This window comes from Siniperca chuatsi, linkage group LG7 (assembly GCF_020085105.1).
Source record: "Siniperca chuatsi isolate FFG_IHB_CAS linkage group LG7, ASM2008510v1, whole genome shotgun sequence".
In the NCBI taxonomy this organism is placed as follows: Eukaryota; Metazoa; Chordata; class Actinopteri; order Centrarchiformes; family Sinipercidae; genus Siniperca; species Siniperca chuatsi.
In genome coordinates, this window is record NC_058048.1 from 22,423,038 (window position 1) to 22,443,043 (window position 20,006).

General features: G+C 39.0%; 2 protein-coding genes across 7 annotated transcripts; both read left to right on the plus strand.

Annotated features, from left to right (window-relative positions):
- Positions 1-1,505: 1,505 nt before the first annotated feature.
- srsf1a (serine and arginine rich splicing factor 1a) lies at positions 1,506-5,427 on the plus strand. Of its 5 annotated transcripts, XR_006378657.1 has the most exons (6): positions 1,506-1,976; positions 2,355-2,533; positions 3,500-3,672; positions 3,829-4,162; positions 4,470-4,581; positions 5,013-5,427. XR_006378657.1 is itself a non-coding variant. In XM_044203122.1 (4 exons), the coding sequence occupies exons 1-4, from the start codon at positions 1,789-1,791 to the stop codon at positions 4,024-4,026; spliced, it is 738 nt and encodes a 245-aa protein (XP_044059057.1). In that variant the 5' UTR covers positions 1,506-1,788; the 3' UTR covers positions 4,027-5,427. The 5 variants fall into 5 exon arrangements, 1 of the variants encoding a protein (XP_044059057.1); XR_006378655.1 differs by having other exon boundaries at positions 3,829-4,581; XR_006378656.1 differs by having other exon boundaries at positions 4,470-5,427.
- Positions 5,428-5,908: 481 nt separating this feature from the next.
- Positions 5,909-9,782, plus strand: dynll2a (dynein, light chain, LC8-type 2a). Of its 2 annotated transcripts, none has more exons than XM_044203124.1 (3): positions 5,909-6,103; positions 6,627-6,779; positions 7,876-9,782. In XM_044203124.1, exons 2-3 carry the CDS (start codon positions 6,648-6,650, stop codon positions 8,011-8,013), a joined length of 270 nt encoding a protein of 89 aa, XP_044059059.1. In that variant the 5' UTR covers positions 5,909-6,103; positions 6,627-6,647; the 3' UTR covers positions 8,014-9,782. The 2 variants fall into 2 exon arrangements, with proteins under 2 accessions (XP_044059059.1, XP_044059058.1); XM_044203123.1 differs by having other exon boundaries at positions 5,911-6,103; positions 6,624-6,779.
- The last annotated feature ends 10,224 nt before the right edge of the window (positions 9,783-20,006 follow it).

Here is a 20,006-nt window from a genome sequence, read left to right on the forward strand (position 1 = left end):
GCGCACACTCTGCCCGTGCACTCATTGTGCATGACTTTGGAGGGGGTGAGATTTTTTCAGTTGGATACTTTCAAAATCTAGCTGTCCAGCTTTCTCCAATGTTACCTACCCTAGCTTTAAAGGCAGAATGAGTAGGATTTGTCGGTTGTAAACACAACATTCAAAGTTGGCCCCTCCTCCCCGGCTCAACGACACCAGAAGCGCACGCCCAATGCTTTATATGACAATGTTGCTGTATCAGTTCTTCAGTGTTAGAAAAAAAATACATTGCCAACAGTAATGTTAGCTATCGTCAGCTATACCAACTCATTACAGACACTAGCACTGGTTTGGGACTGCCATGGTAACCGGCGTGGCTTGTGTGTTAGACAGAAAATGATTCTAAGCTCAAACTCAGCACTACAGACCTCAAGGGTCATTTTGTCAAAGTTATTTGCATTGGATGAAAGGTGATGATAGGACTTAGTGTGTACGTACACTGCTAGCTACTATTTTTGGAACGTAACGTTTGTTGTAATGGAAAGCCGATACTTCAGCAAGCTAACAAAGCTAACTGCCGGCAGCTACTTGCCCAACAGAAAACAGGCCCACTCCACGTCGCTCTTCATCCCCATCCTCTCCTTCAGTGCTCGCCAGCAGGTGAAAGCCAACTCCAGATTCACTCTCATTTTGGAATTTCGTTTGGCGTTTCGCCTCGTGATATTTGCGTTGTTTCCGCACTGTGTCTGCAATTTTCGTAGCCTACTCACACCCTGCGCGCTATTATTGGCTGGGGGCTACACACCCACTGCCGTGCAGGGTCTCTGTAGATACAGACACCACCACACACTTCTAGTGGGTCATAAGTGATGATTGCAAATCCTACTCATTCTGCCTTTAAAGGGACAATTCACCCCCAAATCAAATATATATATATATATATATATATATATATATATATATATATATATATATATATATATTTATATTTTTCATTTATTTTTTCCTCCTATCTGTAGTGCTGTTTATCCATCTAGATTGTTTTGGTGTCAGTTGCTGAGTTTTGGAGATATCGGCCATAGAGATGTTTCTACATGAAACTGCTCACAACAAATCTGTGGATTACCTTGAGTAACTGGGTCATGATTTCTAGAAAGAGACATTGCTGTTGAGTTTTTCAAATGTCTTTTTTTGGCGATTTGAGCACCACAAGCCGAGTGCCATATAGTCCTATTATATTCGAAAAATGCATCTCTACGACCGATATCTCCAAAACTCGGCAACTCACACCAAAACAATCTAAATAGATGGATAAATAACACTACAGGTAAGTGGGAAAATATGTATTTTGGATTTTGGGGTGAACTGTCCCTCTAAATAAACCAATAAATAAAAACATAGTTACAGTATATCATTATATCAGACACGGTTACATGTTATTACGTTGTTACTACCGAAGAAATGATTGATTGTTACCACTACAGCTGGTGAATTGGCGGACTATTTTGTAAGGCGGATGTGTCAGCTCTGGCTGCAGCGTTTCCGGTATTCATGAATGCCTCAGTAAGGAGCGCGGTTCCTGAAGAAGAACGGGACTAGAGGGCGCCTCGTCCAGAGTATTGTCTACCCAGTAAATATCCTGCAGATTGCAGAGTAAAACGGCGCGTATTTGATTAGTTTCTTCTCTCTGTTCGACGATTTGCAAGCGCTTTGGAGTGTGAACTCGGTGTGGCTCCGCCAACCGTTAAGGATCTTGCAAACAACCAACCGTTAAGGTTAACTTAAGAAGCGAGCTATCCGTTAGCTGCAATGTCGGGTGTTGTGCGAGGCCCTGCTGGGAACAACGATTGCCGAATTTATGTTGGAAATCTTCCTCCTGATATTCGCACAAAAGACGTGGAAGACGTGTTCTACAAATACGGGACAATTCGAGATATCGACCTGAAGAACCGGAGAGGGGGACCGCCTTTCGCCTTTATTGAGTTCGAAGACCCCAGGTGAGGAGCTAATGGTTAGCAGCTAACGGTTAGCTAGCTTGTTAGGCCAGAGGCAGTCCCATTGTGTGGCTAACCAGCTCGTGTGCTTCATACAGTACTCGCGGGCTCCGACTATTCCCTGGACTCTATATTCTCATAACGAAACGTGGCCTGTGTTCTTTCGGTTTCGATTTTGTTTTGACGTTATGTGTTCCTAATAGAGATTATAATGTTTTTTGAACTGAAGCCAAATTACTCTACTTGCGTGCACTTCTGCAAGGCCGATTAGCAAACGTAAACCAGATTAAGCTAGCCGTAACATGGCTGACGCCGTCCGTGACTGCATGGGTTTGCTGGCCTCCATGTGTTAATGTGTAAACTGTACCGTGTTGTTAACAGGGACGCTGACGATGCAGTCTATGGGCGTGATGGTTATGACTACGACGGCTACAGACTGCGTGTGGAGTTTCCTCGGAGCGGCAGGGGCTCAAGAGGCGGCTTCGGTGGGATCGGTGGAGCTCCCAGAGGCAGATACGGGCCTCCGTCCAGACGCTCCGAGTACAGGGTCATTGTGTCGGGTAAGCATGCACTTATTGTAACTTAGTTGGTTATTTAACAGGAAGGTTATTAAAGCATATCCCTTGGACTGCTGTCTGAAGGATTGTTTTGCTGAACGCATGTTTCTTGAGTGTAACTTTGAGAGCTGAAAAGCTCGCAACAAACATAGTTAAGTTTTGAGCTCCAGTTTGTTGTGGTGTCTAGTGTGCTATACATTTAGGACAGTAAACTATTTTAGATATGGATCATGCATGTAAATGTACATTGTGGATTTTGTAAACACTTGGGTGACTGTTAGTTTCGTCCGTCACATTTACTTTGGACAAATGGAAACAATCCAGTTAAAGTCTTCTTCCTTTATCTGGTGCATGTACCCTTGAATCTGGATTTAGCTGGGAGTTAATGCAGGGAAGCACTGAAAGTGTAAAGCCATGGGATATTGCCAGTGGGATAAAACAAGATGTAAACAATGCAAGAAAACAAATTATTTTAGTAGGAATATTACTGCTAATAATATAAACAAATGCAATTCAACCAGCCAGTGTTTGCCTAGAAGGCCAATTTTCATCTGTTGTCCCTGGCCAGATGGCACCCCACAAATAGAATATAACATTGTAACCTAAATTTATATATACAATATAATAAATATGCACAAAATAGTACAGTACACATCACCAATAAATGCCACAGTATAAGTAATAAGACATACAGTCTTAGTCTAAGTTATACATGTCATACTAAATTAATGATGTGAGCACCAAAGATTAGTGTTAAACTGTTTTAGTGTCTTCAGGCTAATCCGGTTTTCACCTCTTTGCATTTTAACATGTCTTGGTGGCCCGTAACAATTAAATAGAAATGCTCCTGTGTTACTTAATCCTGCAGCTACAATTTGGGGGGGGGGTGTTGAAGTTTTCACATATAAATAAAGCTGGAAAGTTAACCATGCGTCAGCTAACATAACTTTTTGGTTGTGTGTTTTTCAGGACTCCCTCAGAGCGGCAGCTGGCAGGACCTGAAGGACCACATGCGCGAAGCAGGAGACGTGTGCTACGCTGACGTTTTCAGAGATGGAACCGGAGTTGTAGAGTTTGTGCGCAAGGAAGACATGACCTATGCCGTTCGAAAGCTGGACAACACCAAATTCCGCTCACATGAGGTATGTGTACTGATTTGATTAATTGTCATGGATAATGTTTCTTTGCTGTGTCGAGGTGAGTACTTCAGCACACCTGGCCCTCATTTCCATCTATGGTTTTTCCACCATAGGAAGGAATGTTGTCTTTTCAATGTCAAGTTCTCTTGTGTCTGCCAGGGAGAGACTGCTTACATTCGTGTGAAATTAGACGGTCCCCGCAGCCCAAGTTACGGAAGATCACGCTCCCGAAGCCGTGGCAGCCGGAGCAGGAGCCGCAGTCGCAGTGCCAGCCGCAGCCGCAGCAATTCCCGTGGTCGTGGCAGAGGATCGCCCCGCTACTCGCCTCGTCACAGCCGCTCTCGCTCCCGTTCCTAAACCTTTCTACCACCAATGTTTTGCCCTTTTGATGTATACCCTCCTATTTTTACCTCTTATGAGTTTCTCCAGATGTCAGCAATTGATTTTTTTAATTTTTGCATTTCATGTCCCGCTGTCCTTGTGGATGATCTTGGTATGTAGATGTACCCCCCCTTCGCCCTTTTCCCCACCCTCTCCAGCTGCTTTGTCCTTTTTTTTGTTTTCTCTCTCCTTTCTGTCCTCTCAATTTTTGCAACAATAGGAATTGTGCTGTGTTGAACTTCCAAAAACGTTGAGTTGTTATAACCTGCACTCAATGTTTTTGCAAGTATTGAAAATTGAGTTTTGTTTTTTTTTTTTAATTTAAAAAAAAAAAGCTTCTCTCATTGGATATGTGGGGTGGGCTGTTTGGACGGGGAGCCCAATGCTTAACTGTATTTTACCCTTGTGTCTTCCTTTAGACATCTGAAGAGAAGGATTAAAGTGATTTGGAATAAAACCATTGTGGAGCACATTTCATTTGTATGGTCAGGATAGGACATCTAATTGAGGAGCAATCAGGTCGAGGCAATGGTACGCTTCATATTCCATAAATTGAACGTTTTGATAGGTTGCCATATCATGCATGTCATTTAACAAAGCCATACGTGCTGTACTTTGTTATATATATGTATATATAAAATTTTTAACATGCTACTCCGGCTTGTGACAGAATAAGCAGTCCTAGATCAAGTGTTGTGATGTAAGTGTAACATCTTTGCTGTCAAATGTAAAAAAAAAAAAAAATCTGAATCACTACTTTGTTGCAAAAGCGTCCCACTTTTAACTTAAATGTCCTCATTGGTTAAAATGTTTTAACTTCAGGGAGTGATAGTTTTTGTGCTCAGTGGCATTTTTTTTCTTTCTTGATCTGACATGAGTGCTCAAAATGGAAAAATTAGGCCCAAAAATCTTGACATTTTATTCTAACAGTCTGCCTCTGATTTTCTTCCTGGTATTTCAAGGTTTTGATTGGAGGAGTGGCTCAGTGGATCCCAATCCTTGGAGCTGGATGAGTGGATCGATTTAGGGAAGGGATAGGCAAGGATGGATGCTCGGAACGGGATCAGTTTTCCAGGATTCAAATGAGAGTTGAATTCAGAACTAATTTACGGGAGTCCCAGAGCAACTTTTTTTTTTCTATTAGGCCCCCCCATGCCTATTTAAAGTTTTTCAGTGGTAATGGCTTTATTTTACAAGAAAACGAAACTGAGGACCAGGAAGTTGGATCAAAGGATGGAGTCGTAGATGCCTGGTATGAAGGAATTAAAAATTGGGGAGGTTGGGAGGGGGTTTTATGTGGGAGTAGTTTGTATGTTTTATTATGCTTAATCTTACTTTTTCTCTTAGCATTTTCAATAAAACATTTTCAAACAAGGACACTTGAGTTTGTTGTTATTTGACACCCAGATATCACTGCATGTGATATATGCTTGTATGAAACCTTTTTAATAACCACAAATTACCTGAATTTATAACCACAAATTATCTGATGAGCAAATTATGTCATGTTTGTAAAGAAGCCAATAGAGCTAGAAATGTGGCTGTTTTTGTTCTATAATGTCCTTGCTGCAGCTGTAGATGTGTTAGAAAACACACCAACACAATACAAGTGCATCATGTTCACTATTCAAAGCTCTAGTGTGTCTCAGCTGTGACGGCGACTGATGAAAAACCCTGTACACACAACCAAATGATACCTACCCACAACCAAGGTCTCGTTTCCTTTTAGCCCACAGTCAGTGGTGTGTATACTGTGAATGATGCATTGTGGGAGGAAATAAGATGCCGGCAGACAGGAGCTGGAGAAAAACGCTTGCAACATACGGGGAGGCTGCTGCTCAGCCAATGGCAGCGTGCAGCATGCAGCAGAGGGGCGGGGAGTTGTTGGAGCAGCACAGCAGAGATCCAACCTACCTACATGCTTATTGTGTAAATCTTTAAAAAGCAATTAGCCGCAGCATCATCTAAAACCTCACCCCCTCCCCACTTTGGTTGGGTGAAATACATTTTTTTTTGGGGGGGAAAGAAGTGTTTTCAGGCGGCTCAAGAAAAGGTGAGTTGCAGATTTTCCTAATGTGACAAAGATTGACTTGCATGTCTTAACATATTTCTGATTCGAGTTTCTCTCATGATGGTGAGCTTTTACTGTATGTGTTAATTCATGTCGACTGGTTAGACATGCAGACTGTATTGGCGCGTATGACAGCGTGCGTATTGTGCCTGAGCAGATAATTATATACATTTTGATACTTTTGGTCTCCTGATGCAGCAGCTGCTTTTATCGGAAAGTGATTTTGCCAAGTAATTTAACTCCACCTGTATCAAGTTTCGCAGCCAATCTATGCAACGCTCAAGTCATCGTGTATTTAAGAATATAGATAGAAATACACGAGCATAAGTTGCGCTTACGAATCAGTGCAAATGATGTAAAAACGCGGTGCCAAATGTCCAATCTTCTGCGTATGATTGGTGTTTGCGATGATCTGGCTGGCCTAAACCATCCCCATCACCACGTGCGGTGTTAATTTTCAGTGCAGTATGTCTGTGTGAACGTGCTCCCTTTTCTTCCTCAGCAGGCATCATCATCACCCTCAACCATGACTGACAGGAAAGCTGTGATCAAGAACGCAGACATGTCCGAGGACATGCAGCAGGACGCGGTGGACTGTGCCACCCAGGCCATGGAGAAGTACAACATAGAGAAGGACATCGCAGCCTACATCAAGAAGGTGAGACAGGACGGGCGCACGGATGGATCCAAGTAGAGCCCTGTGAGCTTACATCATTGGCACATGATCTGCAAATTCAGAGCCTTTTTTGTTCTCACATCTATTTTTGGTCACTGTGGAGACGAGGCTCTTATGTTCAGGGCCGTAGCCAGGATTTTTTATTTTTTTTTTAATCACTGAGGTCACGAGTCCACGAGCCCCCCCCCCCCCATGCTTCGTGTTTACGAACATTTCGACCACACACCAAAAAAGATCTCTTATGTTGTTTTATGTAAACTGATTTCCCAACATGAGGATCAAACTTTATTTGTATAGCACCTTTCATACAGGTTAGTGCTATTCAACGTGCTTTACATGTGACAAATATAAAAGTTAAACAATTGGAGACAAATACACGCAAAAAATAAAAATGATTAAAACAATAGAACAGATAAAAAGTGAAAAAATAACAGATTTAAAAATGACAAACCATTTTAAACAAGAAAAAATTAGTGAAGATAAAAACATTTTCAAAGCCTTTTGGATCCTGTATATTTATTTTAATTTGCTTTTTTTAAATCCCTGGGATCAATACAAATGTTTCTTATTTATTTATTGGCCTAAAAATTATTAACACCCAAACTCCTACGGACTAGAGCTGAAATGATCAGTGAATTAAATAATTTAGTCACTGAAATGATTATTATCAGCTACTTTTTTTGACTAGTTGTTTATCAATCATTTTCCAATCAAAAATACCAAACGTTTGCTGGTTTCAGCTTCTCAAATGTGAGGATTTGATGTTTCTTTTTTTTCATATATGATAGTAAACTTAATATCTTTGGGTTTTAGACTGTTAGTCGAATAAAACAAGCAGTTTTTCACCTTGGGCTCTGGGATATTTTATACCTGAAATACTTAATCGATTAATTAAGAAAATAATCAAGCAGATTCATTTCTGAAAAAATTTAAATAAAAGTTGCCGACATTACCTCAGTATCCTCAAAGGTAGCTACAGCCTTTTGTGGTGACATGTAAGGCAGGATTTGTAGATTGCAGCCGTTGGTTCCGTATTGTGATTTGGCGTACACTAATCATCTTCTTTTGACCTTTTCAGGAGTTTGACAAGAAGTATAACCCCACCTGGCACTGCATCGTCGGGAGGAACTTCGGCAGCTACGTCACCCACGAGACAAAGCATTTCATTTACTTCTACTTGGGCCAAGTGGCCATATTGCTCTTCAAGTCTGGCTGAGAGGTTTCTGATGGGTGTTGAGGAGTTTTTCTCCCTGAACCTAAATCGGAAATGCACTGGTGGCTGATGTCTCCCATACACTAATAACGACATACCATAATGATGCAAAACCCGGCCGTGCGCAATTGCATGGACTATACACTATTTAATATGTATGTTACAATAAGTTTACTTTTCGATAGTTGCCATTTGAATGCAACTGAAGTAGTTTTTGTTGATGCTGTTTAAATTCTAGGTTGTAAAAGATTTCAACGTGGCCCTTGATTGTATAATAAAGGAAAGCTGTAGAATGTAGTGGTGCATCTGCTTTCCTTCACAAGTGGCATTGCCAGACCCAGTTATGAGACTCCATCTGTCGGTTTAGAAGGTAAAATCATACTGTGTGCACCAGTTTAACAATACATTATCAAGATTTTAACATGTGGCCAATTCAAAAGAAGTTGGTTAATGGGGCAAAATAATCGAATGAGTTACTTCACGGCCTCCTGTGGTCTCCGGGAGAACATACAGCATGAGTTCACTTTATCACTGCTATCTTACTTAATTTAAAGCCATTATGTTGGCTTTAGATGCATATACAAAACTAACGTTTTGGATTTAAAAATAGAATCCCCAACAGATGTGAAATGTTAACAGCCGCTTTTCAGAAAAAGATGTCACAACATCCAACACACTTGACATTTTGGAACCAACACACACCAGTGCAAGCATTTCCAGGGACGTTTAGTTTGTCAGCTCTTAAATTTACACTGTGAAGGACGATAGAGCAAATAAAGCTCACACACACAGACCTTCGCCTGTAATGTCCGAATAATAACACTACAGACTGGTTACCAAAATCTCCCAACTCACCTACCTAGATTTCAGTCTTAAAATCTTGTGTTTCTGCATGTTTGGAGGTTAATCATTTCCGAAAGCTCATCTTGAAGCTAAATCATTTATTTAACTTTCACTTTTGAGTATGTAGATATTGGACTGAGCCAATGTGTGTCTTGTCCCAGTAATTGCTATAATGCAGGTTCGGAAGGTGATTTAGATTTAAAAAAAAAAAACCCATCTGCAGTCAACTCTACCAAGGCTACCAACACCCCTGTGTTTCAGATGGTTGTGTCGTGTTGTGTGGCTTGTGATACCTTCAAGTTGCATTACCCCCAACCTTTATTTTTTGCATTGCCAGCGTACTGCCAGACACGCAGGAAAGACAAAGCATTTGGTGGAGTTGGGACTTCTTAAAGCAACTGCAAGCAGGTGTATCTCTTGTCTAGCGCATTGATTAAGGGTTTTCATTTCGTCATGTCAATATAATTAGTTTGAAATGGCAATGCACAATGTTTGGATTCTGATGAAATGTGTTCTTTGGTGAGACAGATTGGAGGGATTTAATCTGTGTAGTTGGATAACACCACACATTTCTCGTTGTGCGTAAAGACTGAATGTTTACTCAGTTTTTCCCTCCCATAATCCAACAATGGGTGAAATGTGTATCTCTCAAGTGTTAGTTTGGATAGACATTGTTTTCATGGGGAAGTCTTCCTGATTACTGTCAATGTAAACTGATTTAGTATTGTTTTCCTCTGGCATGCATTTTTGCTGTGTATATGTAGGAGCCGTTCCGATGCTGTTAAATTTGCACAAAACGTGTGCCTGTCATTGCTCTCAACTGTAACCGGCTTGAGTACAATTGCACTTCATTAGAGTTATCCAGTAGGTTGCTACAGAACCAAAATCGTATAAACACGATAAAATAAAAATTAATTGTTGACTTATTACACTGTGGCCTTTTATTTTGTCATTGCCCCTTCCTTGCTGAAAACATTAATTGACTGGTTGATGGACAGAAAATGAATCTACAACACTTTTGAAAATGAATTATTTACTTAAAAGAAGGAAGGTCGAAATACACTTATTGGCTTTCTTGCCACTAGTCCGCTGAAAAGATTGATCTGATTACTCTCATGTCTGTACAGTAAATAGGAAGTTACCGCCAGCAACCGAATGGGTCCAAAGGTAAAAAGATGTTTTTAAATTTTGGAGGGTTTTTTTGTACGGATTAAACAAACAAGATATAACATGTTAATTAGCAAGCTTTAGAAGTACTGGTAGGAGGATTTTTTTTTTCTTTGCACAGAACCCTGTTTCCAGTCTTTCTGCTACGCTATGCTAACCGGCTGCTGGCTGTAGCTTCATATTTAAAGGAATAGTTAGATAATTTGGGAAACATGCTTATTTGCTTTCTTACCAAGAGTTAGATGGTAGATGGTAAATGGTAAATACACTGTACTTGTATAGCATCTTTTTAGTCTTCCGACCACTCAAAGCGCTTCACACTACATGTCATTCACCCCGTTCACACACTTTCACACACTGATGGCAGGTGCCAACTGCTCATCATTACAAAGAAGCTAACTCATTCACACACACTCACACAGAGTGAAGGCACAGCCTAGATGAAACGATTGATATCACTCTCATCTGTTCATTAAATATGAAGCTACTGCCAGCACCCGGATAACTTAGCTTAGCATAAAGACTGGAAAGGGGGAAACCACTGTCCTGGCCCTGTTCAAAGGTAAGAAAATCTGCCAACCAACGCCTCTAAAGCTCAATAATTAACATGTCATATCTTGTTTGTATATCTCTAGCTGTTTCCCCATTTCCAGTCTTTGTGCTAAGCTAAGCTAATAAGCTGCTGGCGCTAGCTTAATATTTAATGTAGAGACACAAGAGTGGTATCAATCTTATCATCTAACTCTCAGCAAGAAAGCGAATAAGCATATTTCCCAAAATGTCAAAGCATTCCTATAGAGCGAGGCTATTAAGCTTTTGCTAAACAGCATAGCTACTGTCCACAAACAGCAATTATGGTATGGTGGCAAATGCTAACTTGTAGCTTAACAGGAGTAGACAAGAGTGGGTACCAATTACACAGCAATAGCTAAAGTTTGCTCGCTCACATTAGCCACCATAAGCTACTGGTCATTTCAGACCAAGTAAGGTTGTAGCAGCTAAACTGTTCAGTGTATTGAACTGAGCAAGGGTGCGTTTTATAATGTACTTCAATTTTGAAAGCAAAAAATTCTAGCTTCCCCAATGTGAGAATATGCTGCTTTTCTCCATTTTTGTACCATTGTAAATCATATATATTTGAGTTTTTGTTGTGGGACAAAACAAACAATTTGAGGAAATCACCTTGGACCTTTTTTTTTGCTATTTTCTGAAATTTTAGTTATTAATCAAATTGCTAAATTGACACATAAATACATAATGAAAATAATTGTGAGCTGCCGCTCTGGTCTCTTTTTAGTTCATGGAAATTCAGGTCACGTAACATACCTTATGTAGACACTTCAAATACACCAATATATTATTAAAGCTGTTACCAATATCTGATAGTTCCTCAAATTTCACATATTCTCATATGCACCTTCTGCAAGAGGTTCACTACAACTGCAGGTTCGAAACAGATTAAGACCGTGAGACATATCTAGTAATTTTTTTTTAAAAGGACCATGATGCTTTCTCTAATTGTACAGTTGCATTATGTGACGAACCTGTAAAAAAAAGCAAACATGGAAATAGACAGTAAATGGAACAACAGAAATGCATACAGTGCAAGCTGACTGATGGAAAATGGATAATAAAGAGAAGAACATACTGCATAGGTTAATGTGTTAAAGCTGCAAGACATCACAGTATGTCTATAGTGTTGGATTCATTGTGTTTATGCTGAACAACCAAGGCTCAAGTGGTCTTGTGTGAAAAACAGTCCATAGCAACATGTGTGTGAGGCCTTCTCTGAGAGATGAGGAGCACAAACCATGTAACTGTGACATCAGTTTTTGTTGTAGTGTTGTGCTGGTTACACTTAAGGGTCAACAAGACACTCATCTGTGTGATACACTGATGCTGCATTCAAGCCATGTCAGACTTACCATGAAAATGAATAATAGTAAGCCTCGTAGTAATGACAAATTAGATTTCCAAATTCTCAGTAATTTATTAAATGTGGTGTACTACCCAGCTTGTGAAAACAGGAAAATAGAAGAAATTAACCCTGATGATCACCTACCTGGTTGACTAGGAATTATGGTGCTGACATTCAGAATCAGAATCAGCTTTATTGGCCAAGAATGTGTACACATACAAGGATACAAGGAAAGTGACTCCTTTTTTTTCATTGCTCTCAGTGTACTGGAATAGACATAAAAGCTAAGAAGAAGGACAACACAGCTGAACAAATAAAAGTAAAGAATAGACAGGTAGACACAGAATAGACACAAGTATGTGAGAAAATAGAGGTATATATAAATACATATAAAAAGCACCACTGACCAACAACATAAGTAAAATGTCTATATACAAGTCAAGTGTTTCTGTATGTAAAGAAAAATAAATATTGAATGGACATACATGGAGTGGATGTATACATGTGCAATGCAATGTAAAATGCCCCAAATACTAAAATATGAATAAATAATTATAGAATCAATAAAATAACCCTGATGATGTCACCAGGATTATATCAACTTTGAGACCAAAAATTTTTTGACAGAAAGCCTGCAAGTCTTTTATACTTTAAACTGGGTGTTTGCAGTTTGAAAAATGTGAGCGTTTACCAGGCAGGAATCGTCTAACAAAAAGATGCTTTCAAGTTGCATTACGGGAAATGTAGGATCCAGCTATTTTGGAGATAAAACCCATGTATAGCGACTAGAAGTGAGGGTAACTCGACCTCAGGGGCATCAGTTTTTACCCATGCTGCTGAGGTTGACCATTCTTTTTTAAAATATCTATCGTATATATCGTAACTCCCCCAACATTATGGAAGTACCACTTTATGTCTAGAGTATTACAAATCATAATTATCCACTACATTCAGACTAATCATAATGTTTTTGCCTCCCAAGTTGTAACATCCCAATCCTTGTAGAATAGTTTGTTTTATTTTGTTTTCCCATCAATGCTGCACAAACCAGTGGCGTCCAACAATGTGCCATCTAGAGCCATGTTTAAATACTCCATGAGCTGACATCACCGATAAGCAAACCTCCAGTCAGAGTGAGCTCAGTGAGCAGAGCTGCTGGTGTTTGGTTGGCAGCATGAAAACTTGTGTACACATGGCTCATGGCTGAAGACGACAAACAGGAGCAGAAGTTGGACCTCAGCTTCAATCCAGAGATTATGTGTCAGGATCAGGGCTGATGTAATGGTGTGCATTACAATGTAATGTGATTATAGACAAATGGCAGATTTTATGTTTTCTTTCAAATCGTGATTGCAATACAACCTGCAATATGAGCAACAGTGGAGATATTTTCTGCTATTTCATTGTTGTTGTTTTCTCATTGACAAAAGCAGCAGGAGCAAAGTGTCACTTGTGTCATGTTGTTTGTGTTGAAGTTATGTGATGTCTGTAAGTGGAAATCTGTAGAAACATGAGCATGCAGAGCCAGTAGAGCTGAGAAAGCAGACAAATTAAAGGGCAAGTGACTAATGAATAATTTCTAGAGACAGACTGAGGTCAAAGTGAGTGAAATAAGATACTCCGTGGAGTTAACTGGAACACTTTGCCTAAATATTATAAAACGAGTTTGACCCGTTAATGTCCTGGGATTCACTTGCAGGAATCAAAGCTTTTATTCTGCCTGTTCGGCCTGTTTCCCAGACATACTGACTAATGTAAAGAAAAAAAAGATGTACCATAATGGTTTCACATGTGTATTCACTCACATTTTAAACAGAAGTGCGTCAGATGCTCGTCACACACACACACACACACACACACACACACACACACACACACATACCTGCCTGCTTCTCTTTCATTCTGTAGCCTTTGGCCACCTTCATCCATCTTCCCACACGGATCTGTAATTCATGGTCAGAGCACATTCACATGTAGATCGCATAAATAATTGACTGGACAAAGAAGTACTATGTCTTCAGGAAGATTTAAACATTAAGTTTGATCATTTAGATGATTTATGTGTCTGAATTGTGGCCTTAAAACTTGGATGGATGAATCAGATTGAAGATTTCTGCTTCTGCTTTGTTGTGGAAAATATATTGTTGTCAAACCGTTTTCGAAGTGATAACTTTATTTTGGTGTTAAGGGAAATCCAGCTCGATTTCACACTGCTCAATTTTCATCAGACATTAAAAATTCAAATGCAGATCTTAAAAACATCCTTTTATTGCGGCATAGTTTTTCTCCATATGGTCTCAAATGGCTCTATTCAGCTCCTCACATGGTTGGTCTGAAAAACATTTGAATAACCTGAATTGCACCAAACACACTGTTTTTTTGCCTCTGGCTGAAAATACGCTCCTGCTTTGTTTGAAAGCGTTGCTCTCATTGATGTGGTGAATGTTTGTTCTCTGCAGATGCCTCATAGACTATGAGATGACCAGTGGGCGGACTTAACACTGGCATAACAAGGAGGCAAATGACTCAGACTCAAACATCAGGGATGTCGATGAAAAAGGGAGAAAAAAAAAGTGCCACATGAATATGTTAATAGCAGCAACTGGACATGGTGTGTAGGTTGAAGTACATATTTTTATTGTCTGGGGGAAATCAACTTTGAAGGCGTCATTGCATGAAAATCCTTGAAAATGAAAATATGTTCCTCTACACTCATGACTGCTGTGTGTTTGGTGGTTAAAAAAAACGGAAAAGGGCATCAGAAGCTATGTATTATTTCTTTTACCAAGGACATGAGTGCTGATCTATTAACATACAGATCACATGGGAACAATACAGATATAAGAGTGAACCTGTCTTCCTGTATTGTCTCCACTTATATGACGTATATTGGTCAATGTTGATTTCCATTGGAAGCTGCAGAATTAAGGTACAAAGTGTGAATGCTGTATAGCTGTAGACATATAGAAACTCATGGACACTAAATAACACAAATTTAAAACACATCTACACTGAATGTTGCCTTCACATCCACTGACCTGCTTACATTTTTGTCGAGGCTCTATGTTAATATGCTTTTGGAGGACGAAACATGAAATCAGGTGAAGGTTTTTCTAAAATGAAGTACTTATGTGGAATATCTGTGAATCTGAATGACATGATTTTTTTCTTTTCCTTACATAATATACATTACTGCATTATAACCGTTTCACAGTGTTACATAACTGTTTGTCCTTATGCAGGAAAACAGTCTTGCTTTAAAGTAAAAAGTTGTAGTATGAAAGCTTAGATAGATAGATAGATAGATAGATAGATAGATAGATAGATAGATAGATAGATAGATAGATAGATAGATAGATAGATTATTGAAATCTACATAAGGAGAATGAAATAGGTAGATAAGAACCTCTTTGATGCACCTGATAAATGAGAAGTGCACTAGCTGTAATCTCTGTTTAATATTAATTCAGTTAACCTGCTCATTGTTAGTGTTCCTGTAAAATGTTTTAACAATCCAGACAAATGAAATGGTGTGTCCAAATCCTTTGGTTGTTTCATAGCCAAAGATCATCATTTTTCAACTATTGAACTATAATTTGATTTATTATGATTAAAATTATTTTGTTTAGAACATATTGTGAAGCTAATTAGTCTTTTGATTGGTCAATCAGAAATGCTCATTGAGTCTTGCCTCCTGTTGTTTGCTTTGATGCACTTCTGCATTTTGACCACAAGAGGGAGACCTTTCTCTTTATGACCGATCTCTCTTTTTCTTTTTGGCTCTCTTTTTGTTTTTTGATATGAATGCAGGAGCCAGATGAATCAGTGTTCATGTCTAAACTCTGGCGTAAAGTTCGACAATGCTTCTTTCTAGAATTAGAATTAAAGCTCCAGTCACTCATAGTTATAAAATGACATAATCACAATATTTTAGAGCAGAAATACAACTGAATGCTTTGTAAAATTATTGAAAGCTTGATTAATTCAGCACAAATGAGAATTTAGCAAATATTTGATTCAGCTTTTAATGTTTATGAGACCATTATTGGATGTATTTTTGTGGATATTTTCAGTGTGACATTACTATAGTAGGCTTTTTACATATCAAAATGTTTTATTTCTCTGTGAAAAGCCATAAACCTCAGTATCAACAACAGTCATCAAACCATAAACATTTGCCCTTCACAACTTAACATGTCATGGATATAAATGTTAATTTGATGAGCTGATAAGAAGAGTGAGAAATGACAATGAAGAGATATTCAGTATAAAATAATGTAAATTAGTGAATGTAGTGTAACTACTGAAATAAGTCTTTCCACAGGTGGTTTGTTTCTTCTCTTGTGAAATTCACAACCTGCTACATCACAACATTGTACCAAGTTAAAGTGATTGCACAGCTCATAATATTGTAGATATGATGCCATGTACATAGAGCTTACGTTACTACCTTTGGACGACCACTAAATTATTGCAGTATAGAGAATTATTCCCAATAAAATTTAAAAATGAAATGCAACAGGAAGTTTTGCAGAAAACCTTCCCATGTGTACAGGGAAACTTAGAGTTCTCCTACTACATGCTATTAATAGTTACTGATTAGACTGGAATGCAAACAGATGAAAAAGCATTTTTTAATTCCTCCATGTCTTCAGAACTTTACTGTTTCTCTGTGTGTGACGGATGGGAGAGTTTGCATGCAGACAGTTTGTGCTTTGTCCTTGCGTAGGGCACCCAGAGGTGATTTGGTTCATAAATGATGGTGTCCGGTCTGCTTTGCTGCACCCGAGAGCAGTTTGTTCTAATGGTTTCCTCTGAATGGAGTGCAGCTATGAAGGTTTGCATTGCAATACGGGAAGTTGCTGAAGCAGTCACCCTGTGCAGTTTCACTCAGGTGTGGGTATCGCTCATATGCCATTAGGATCATTAATAGAGCCATTCTGAAGATTAGAAAGGTGGACATCAGCGGGGAGGCATTTCATTGTGACTGTTGGCACAACAAAGTAGACATAAAGTTAATCAGACTGACTAAAATTTCAGGAAAATGGTGTCAAATGGGTTTTTTTTAAATGACAAAGCAAACATAAAAACATACTTATGCAAACAAGTACATAACACTCAGTTTTAAAGTCACCAGATCTTAGCAAACATCCTGCATGACTAAGTGAGAAGCAGGTTAAAGGTTGAAATGGCTGCCTTTCATGGGCCGCTATATTTTTATGACCTTGTCTGCACAGACACTACTGGAGACACATAAACAAAAGTTTGCTCCTGGAAAAACTGAACTTCATGATCCCTAATCAAAAAATGTGACCACATATTCAGGTGTTTTACAGTAATATGTGGCGGGGTCAGCCTCATTGTCAATGAGAAAACCTGGTTTCTGTTGCCCTAAAGTCACCAGTCCTGTCTCTCACTCTCACAAACCATCTTATCTGAGCCAAACCCTTTATGGACCATCACCTCGTAATCCTGCGCCTTTACTGCCCTCGCTGTGTGCTGCTGTCAAGGATAAGGTAATCAGCTTATCATAAAGACATGATTTATAAAACTTAGCAAGCAATAAGGGCATCTCAGTGATTCAGACTTCTTTGATATCTTCTAAAGAAGTGGTCTCAGTTTCAAAACCACTTCTCACTTTATATGAAGAAATAATGAGACACAATCCTTCCTTTCATTCAGTAGACTTTTTATTTATTGTCTTTGCTGCAAAGGTTGAAAACCAAACTTCAACTTTCCCCATCTCATTCATTTACTTGAATGAGCAGTGGAAGGAAGGAGGAGAGTGAGACTTATTTCGGTACTTTCTTGCCTTATCTCAGATCATATCCCAGTACTGAAGGCATGTGACGTTGGGCAATAGGGCCATAAAGCAGGGCAGCTCTTTATGAGAGGGACTGTGAAACTCTGGCTTCACTGACTGGCTCTGTGGCTGCAGGGGGCTTCTGCACTGCAAAAAATGTTTGCGATAACAAACCATTTTGTCCTTGTAGGCTATTAAGATCAAGTCAAGTGGGACTTTCTATCACTGGAGATAAATGCCTGTTTTTATTGTTTGTATTGGAGCAAATGTCTTTATCTTGAGGCAAGACAGAATGAGGAATTAAGAAAATGAAGGAAATTACACAAAAAGTTGATTTGCATTGAAAAAATGTTATGTAACTTAGCCTACTCTATGAGCAGTTTCCCCACTTCTTTTTAGAAACTGAAGTTACCAAGACTCAACATTGATTTAAGTGCTTTGTTAAGATGTGTTTTTATTGTTTTCTTGTAGTGTTGAGGTGTTTTAGGCACATGCACGGCTTCTTTCCTATAAAACTACATGTCTTCATCATTCTTGTTAAAAGAGTTTAATAATGAGCTCAGAGCTCACGTACATTTTGTGTGGAGTTTGCAGATGATATGAGAGTAATCAATACTTCATTACTCAAATATTGCTCATTTTGTTTCGGCACTTATTAAGATTACAAGATTTTGCATTGTATTGAGAACACAAGGACGAGATAACTTTGAACACTGAAGTTCTGTTTCTGTTTTAGTTTTTTTGTGTTTATTATACAGATTAAGAATTGTTTATGTATGAGCAGAAAGTATTTCAATTTCATTTTCTGTATATTTGTTTTGTAATTGTTATATTGTTAGCTTTCATCATGTGAGTGTTAGTTTAGTTTAGTAATTAGCTTATCTTATCTATGTTAGCTTAGTACAGTTTAGTTTAATTTAGTTTAGCGGCTTAGTTCAGTTTTCAGTTTAGCTTAGTTTAGCTTAGTTTATCTTTATTTAGTCTAGTTTAGTTTAGCAATTAGCTTAGCTTAGCTCTGATTAGTTTAATTAAGTTTAGCTTATCTTAGTTTGGTTTTAGTTTAAATTAGTATTTAGTTTAGTTTAGCTTCGCTCACTTTAGCTTAACAGTTTAGCTTTGCTTAGCTTAGCTTAGTTTAGTTGAGTTGAGCTTAGCTTAGCTTAGTTTAGTTTAGTTTAGTTTAGTTTAGTTTAGTTGAGCTTAGCTTAGCTTAGCTTAGCTTAGTTTAGTTGAGCTTAGCTTAGCTTTGTTTAGCTTGGTTTTTCTTATCTTAGTTGTTTGTCAGTGAATGCTCAATAATTAACAATTTTTAAGGAATTATACTTAAGTTAATAAACTCACTCTCATAAACAATTTTCATTATTGTAATCATGATAATTGTAATTTCTACATGAAATCATTCAATCAGTATTGAATTACAGTATTTTGGTGTTCTCCATATTCCTAACTTTTCATTTATTGGAAATGTTTCATAGGTACGGTTGCAACTGCTCAGGTTTCAACCAGAGGTAAGATAAAACTAATCCTGGCTGAAAACAAAGCATTGCAGGTGCTGTCAGGTAACATGGATTTAGCTTGCTCCGACATAATTTTTAAGCTGTTATAAAAGTGAGTTTTTATTTGATTGCTGTTGGGTCTAGCTGGGCCTCAAGGTCTGTTTGAGGACAACGCAAAAACCAAAGGACACGGCGAGGTATGTGTGCGGTGTGTGTGGGGGGGCTGGGACTGAGGGGGTCATGCAGGGGGTTTGGTCAGGGAGGTCGGGGAGGTCAGGAGGGGTGGGGAAGTCACACAGGTAGGGGACACTGATACAGGCGGTGGGACTGTGCAGTCACCATGTCTCAATCTACAAACTGACCCTGCATGACTGGTCTTGGGCAACAGCTAATGGTCCCCAATTACAGTTTCTCTGTCCTCCAGAAAGCAGCCAGTGTGGCGTGACCCTCTGAAATGAGTCTTCCTCACAAATGCATGGCAACAACTGACATGTTTAGAGAGCGGGGAGGCTTAATTTTATGTTAATTTATCATATCCCAGATGGAGAATCTAATGTTTTTGACACCCTGATACTTGCTTGAAATCTTTTCTGCCCACTTGTAACACCTGGTTGGTTTCTGTTGAGTCCTGGAGATCATTCAGCAGTATGAGCATGCAGCATGTGTTGAAATCTAGATAGTACAACAGTAAAACAAGGAGCTTGAATGTGAGGGTGGGAAAAGAGCAGAGAGAGAGTGGAAAGGTCAAACTGATGTTCACCGTGGAGCC

What these genes read in the sequence shown, in the direction of transcription:
- srsf1a (XM_044203122.1), top strand. Translation starts at nt 1,789, where the DNA reads ATGTCGGGTGTTGTGCGAGGCCCTGCTGGGAACAACGATTGCCGAATT. An exon ending in GTACAGGGTCATTGTGTCGG is followed by an intron (nt 2,534 to 3,499) that starts GTAAGCATGCAC and finishes TGTGTTTTTCAG; the next exon opens with GACTCCCTCAGAGCGGCAGC. An exon ending in CCAAATTCCGCTCACATGAG is followed by an intron (nt 3,673 to 3,828) that starts GTATGTGTACTG and finishes TGTGTCTGCCAG; the next exon opens with GGAGAGACTGCTTACATTCG.
- dynll2a (XM_044203124.1), top strand. Translation starts at nt 6,648, where the DNA reads ATGACTGACAGGAAAGCTGTGATCAAGAACGCAGACATGTCCGAGGAC. An exon ending in TCGCAGCCTACATCAAGAAG is followed by an intron (nt 6,780 to 7,875) that starts GTGAGACAGGAC and finishes TGACCTTTTCAG; the next exon opens with GAGTTTGACAAGAAGTATAA.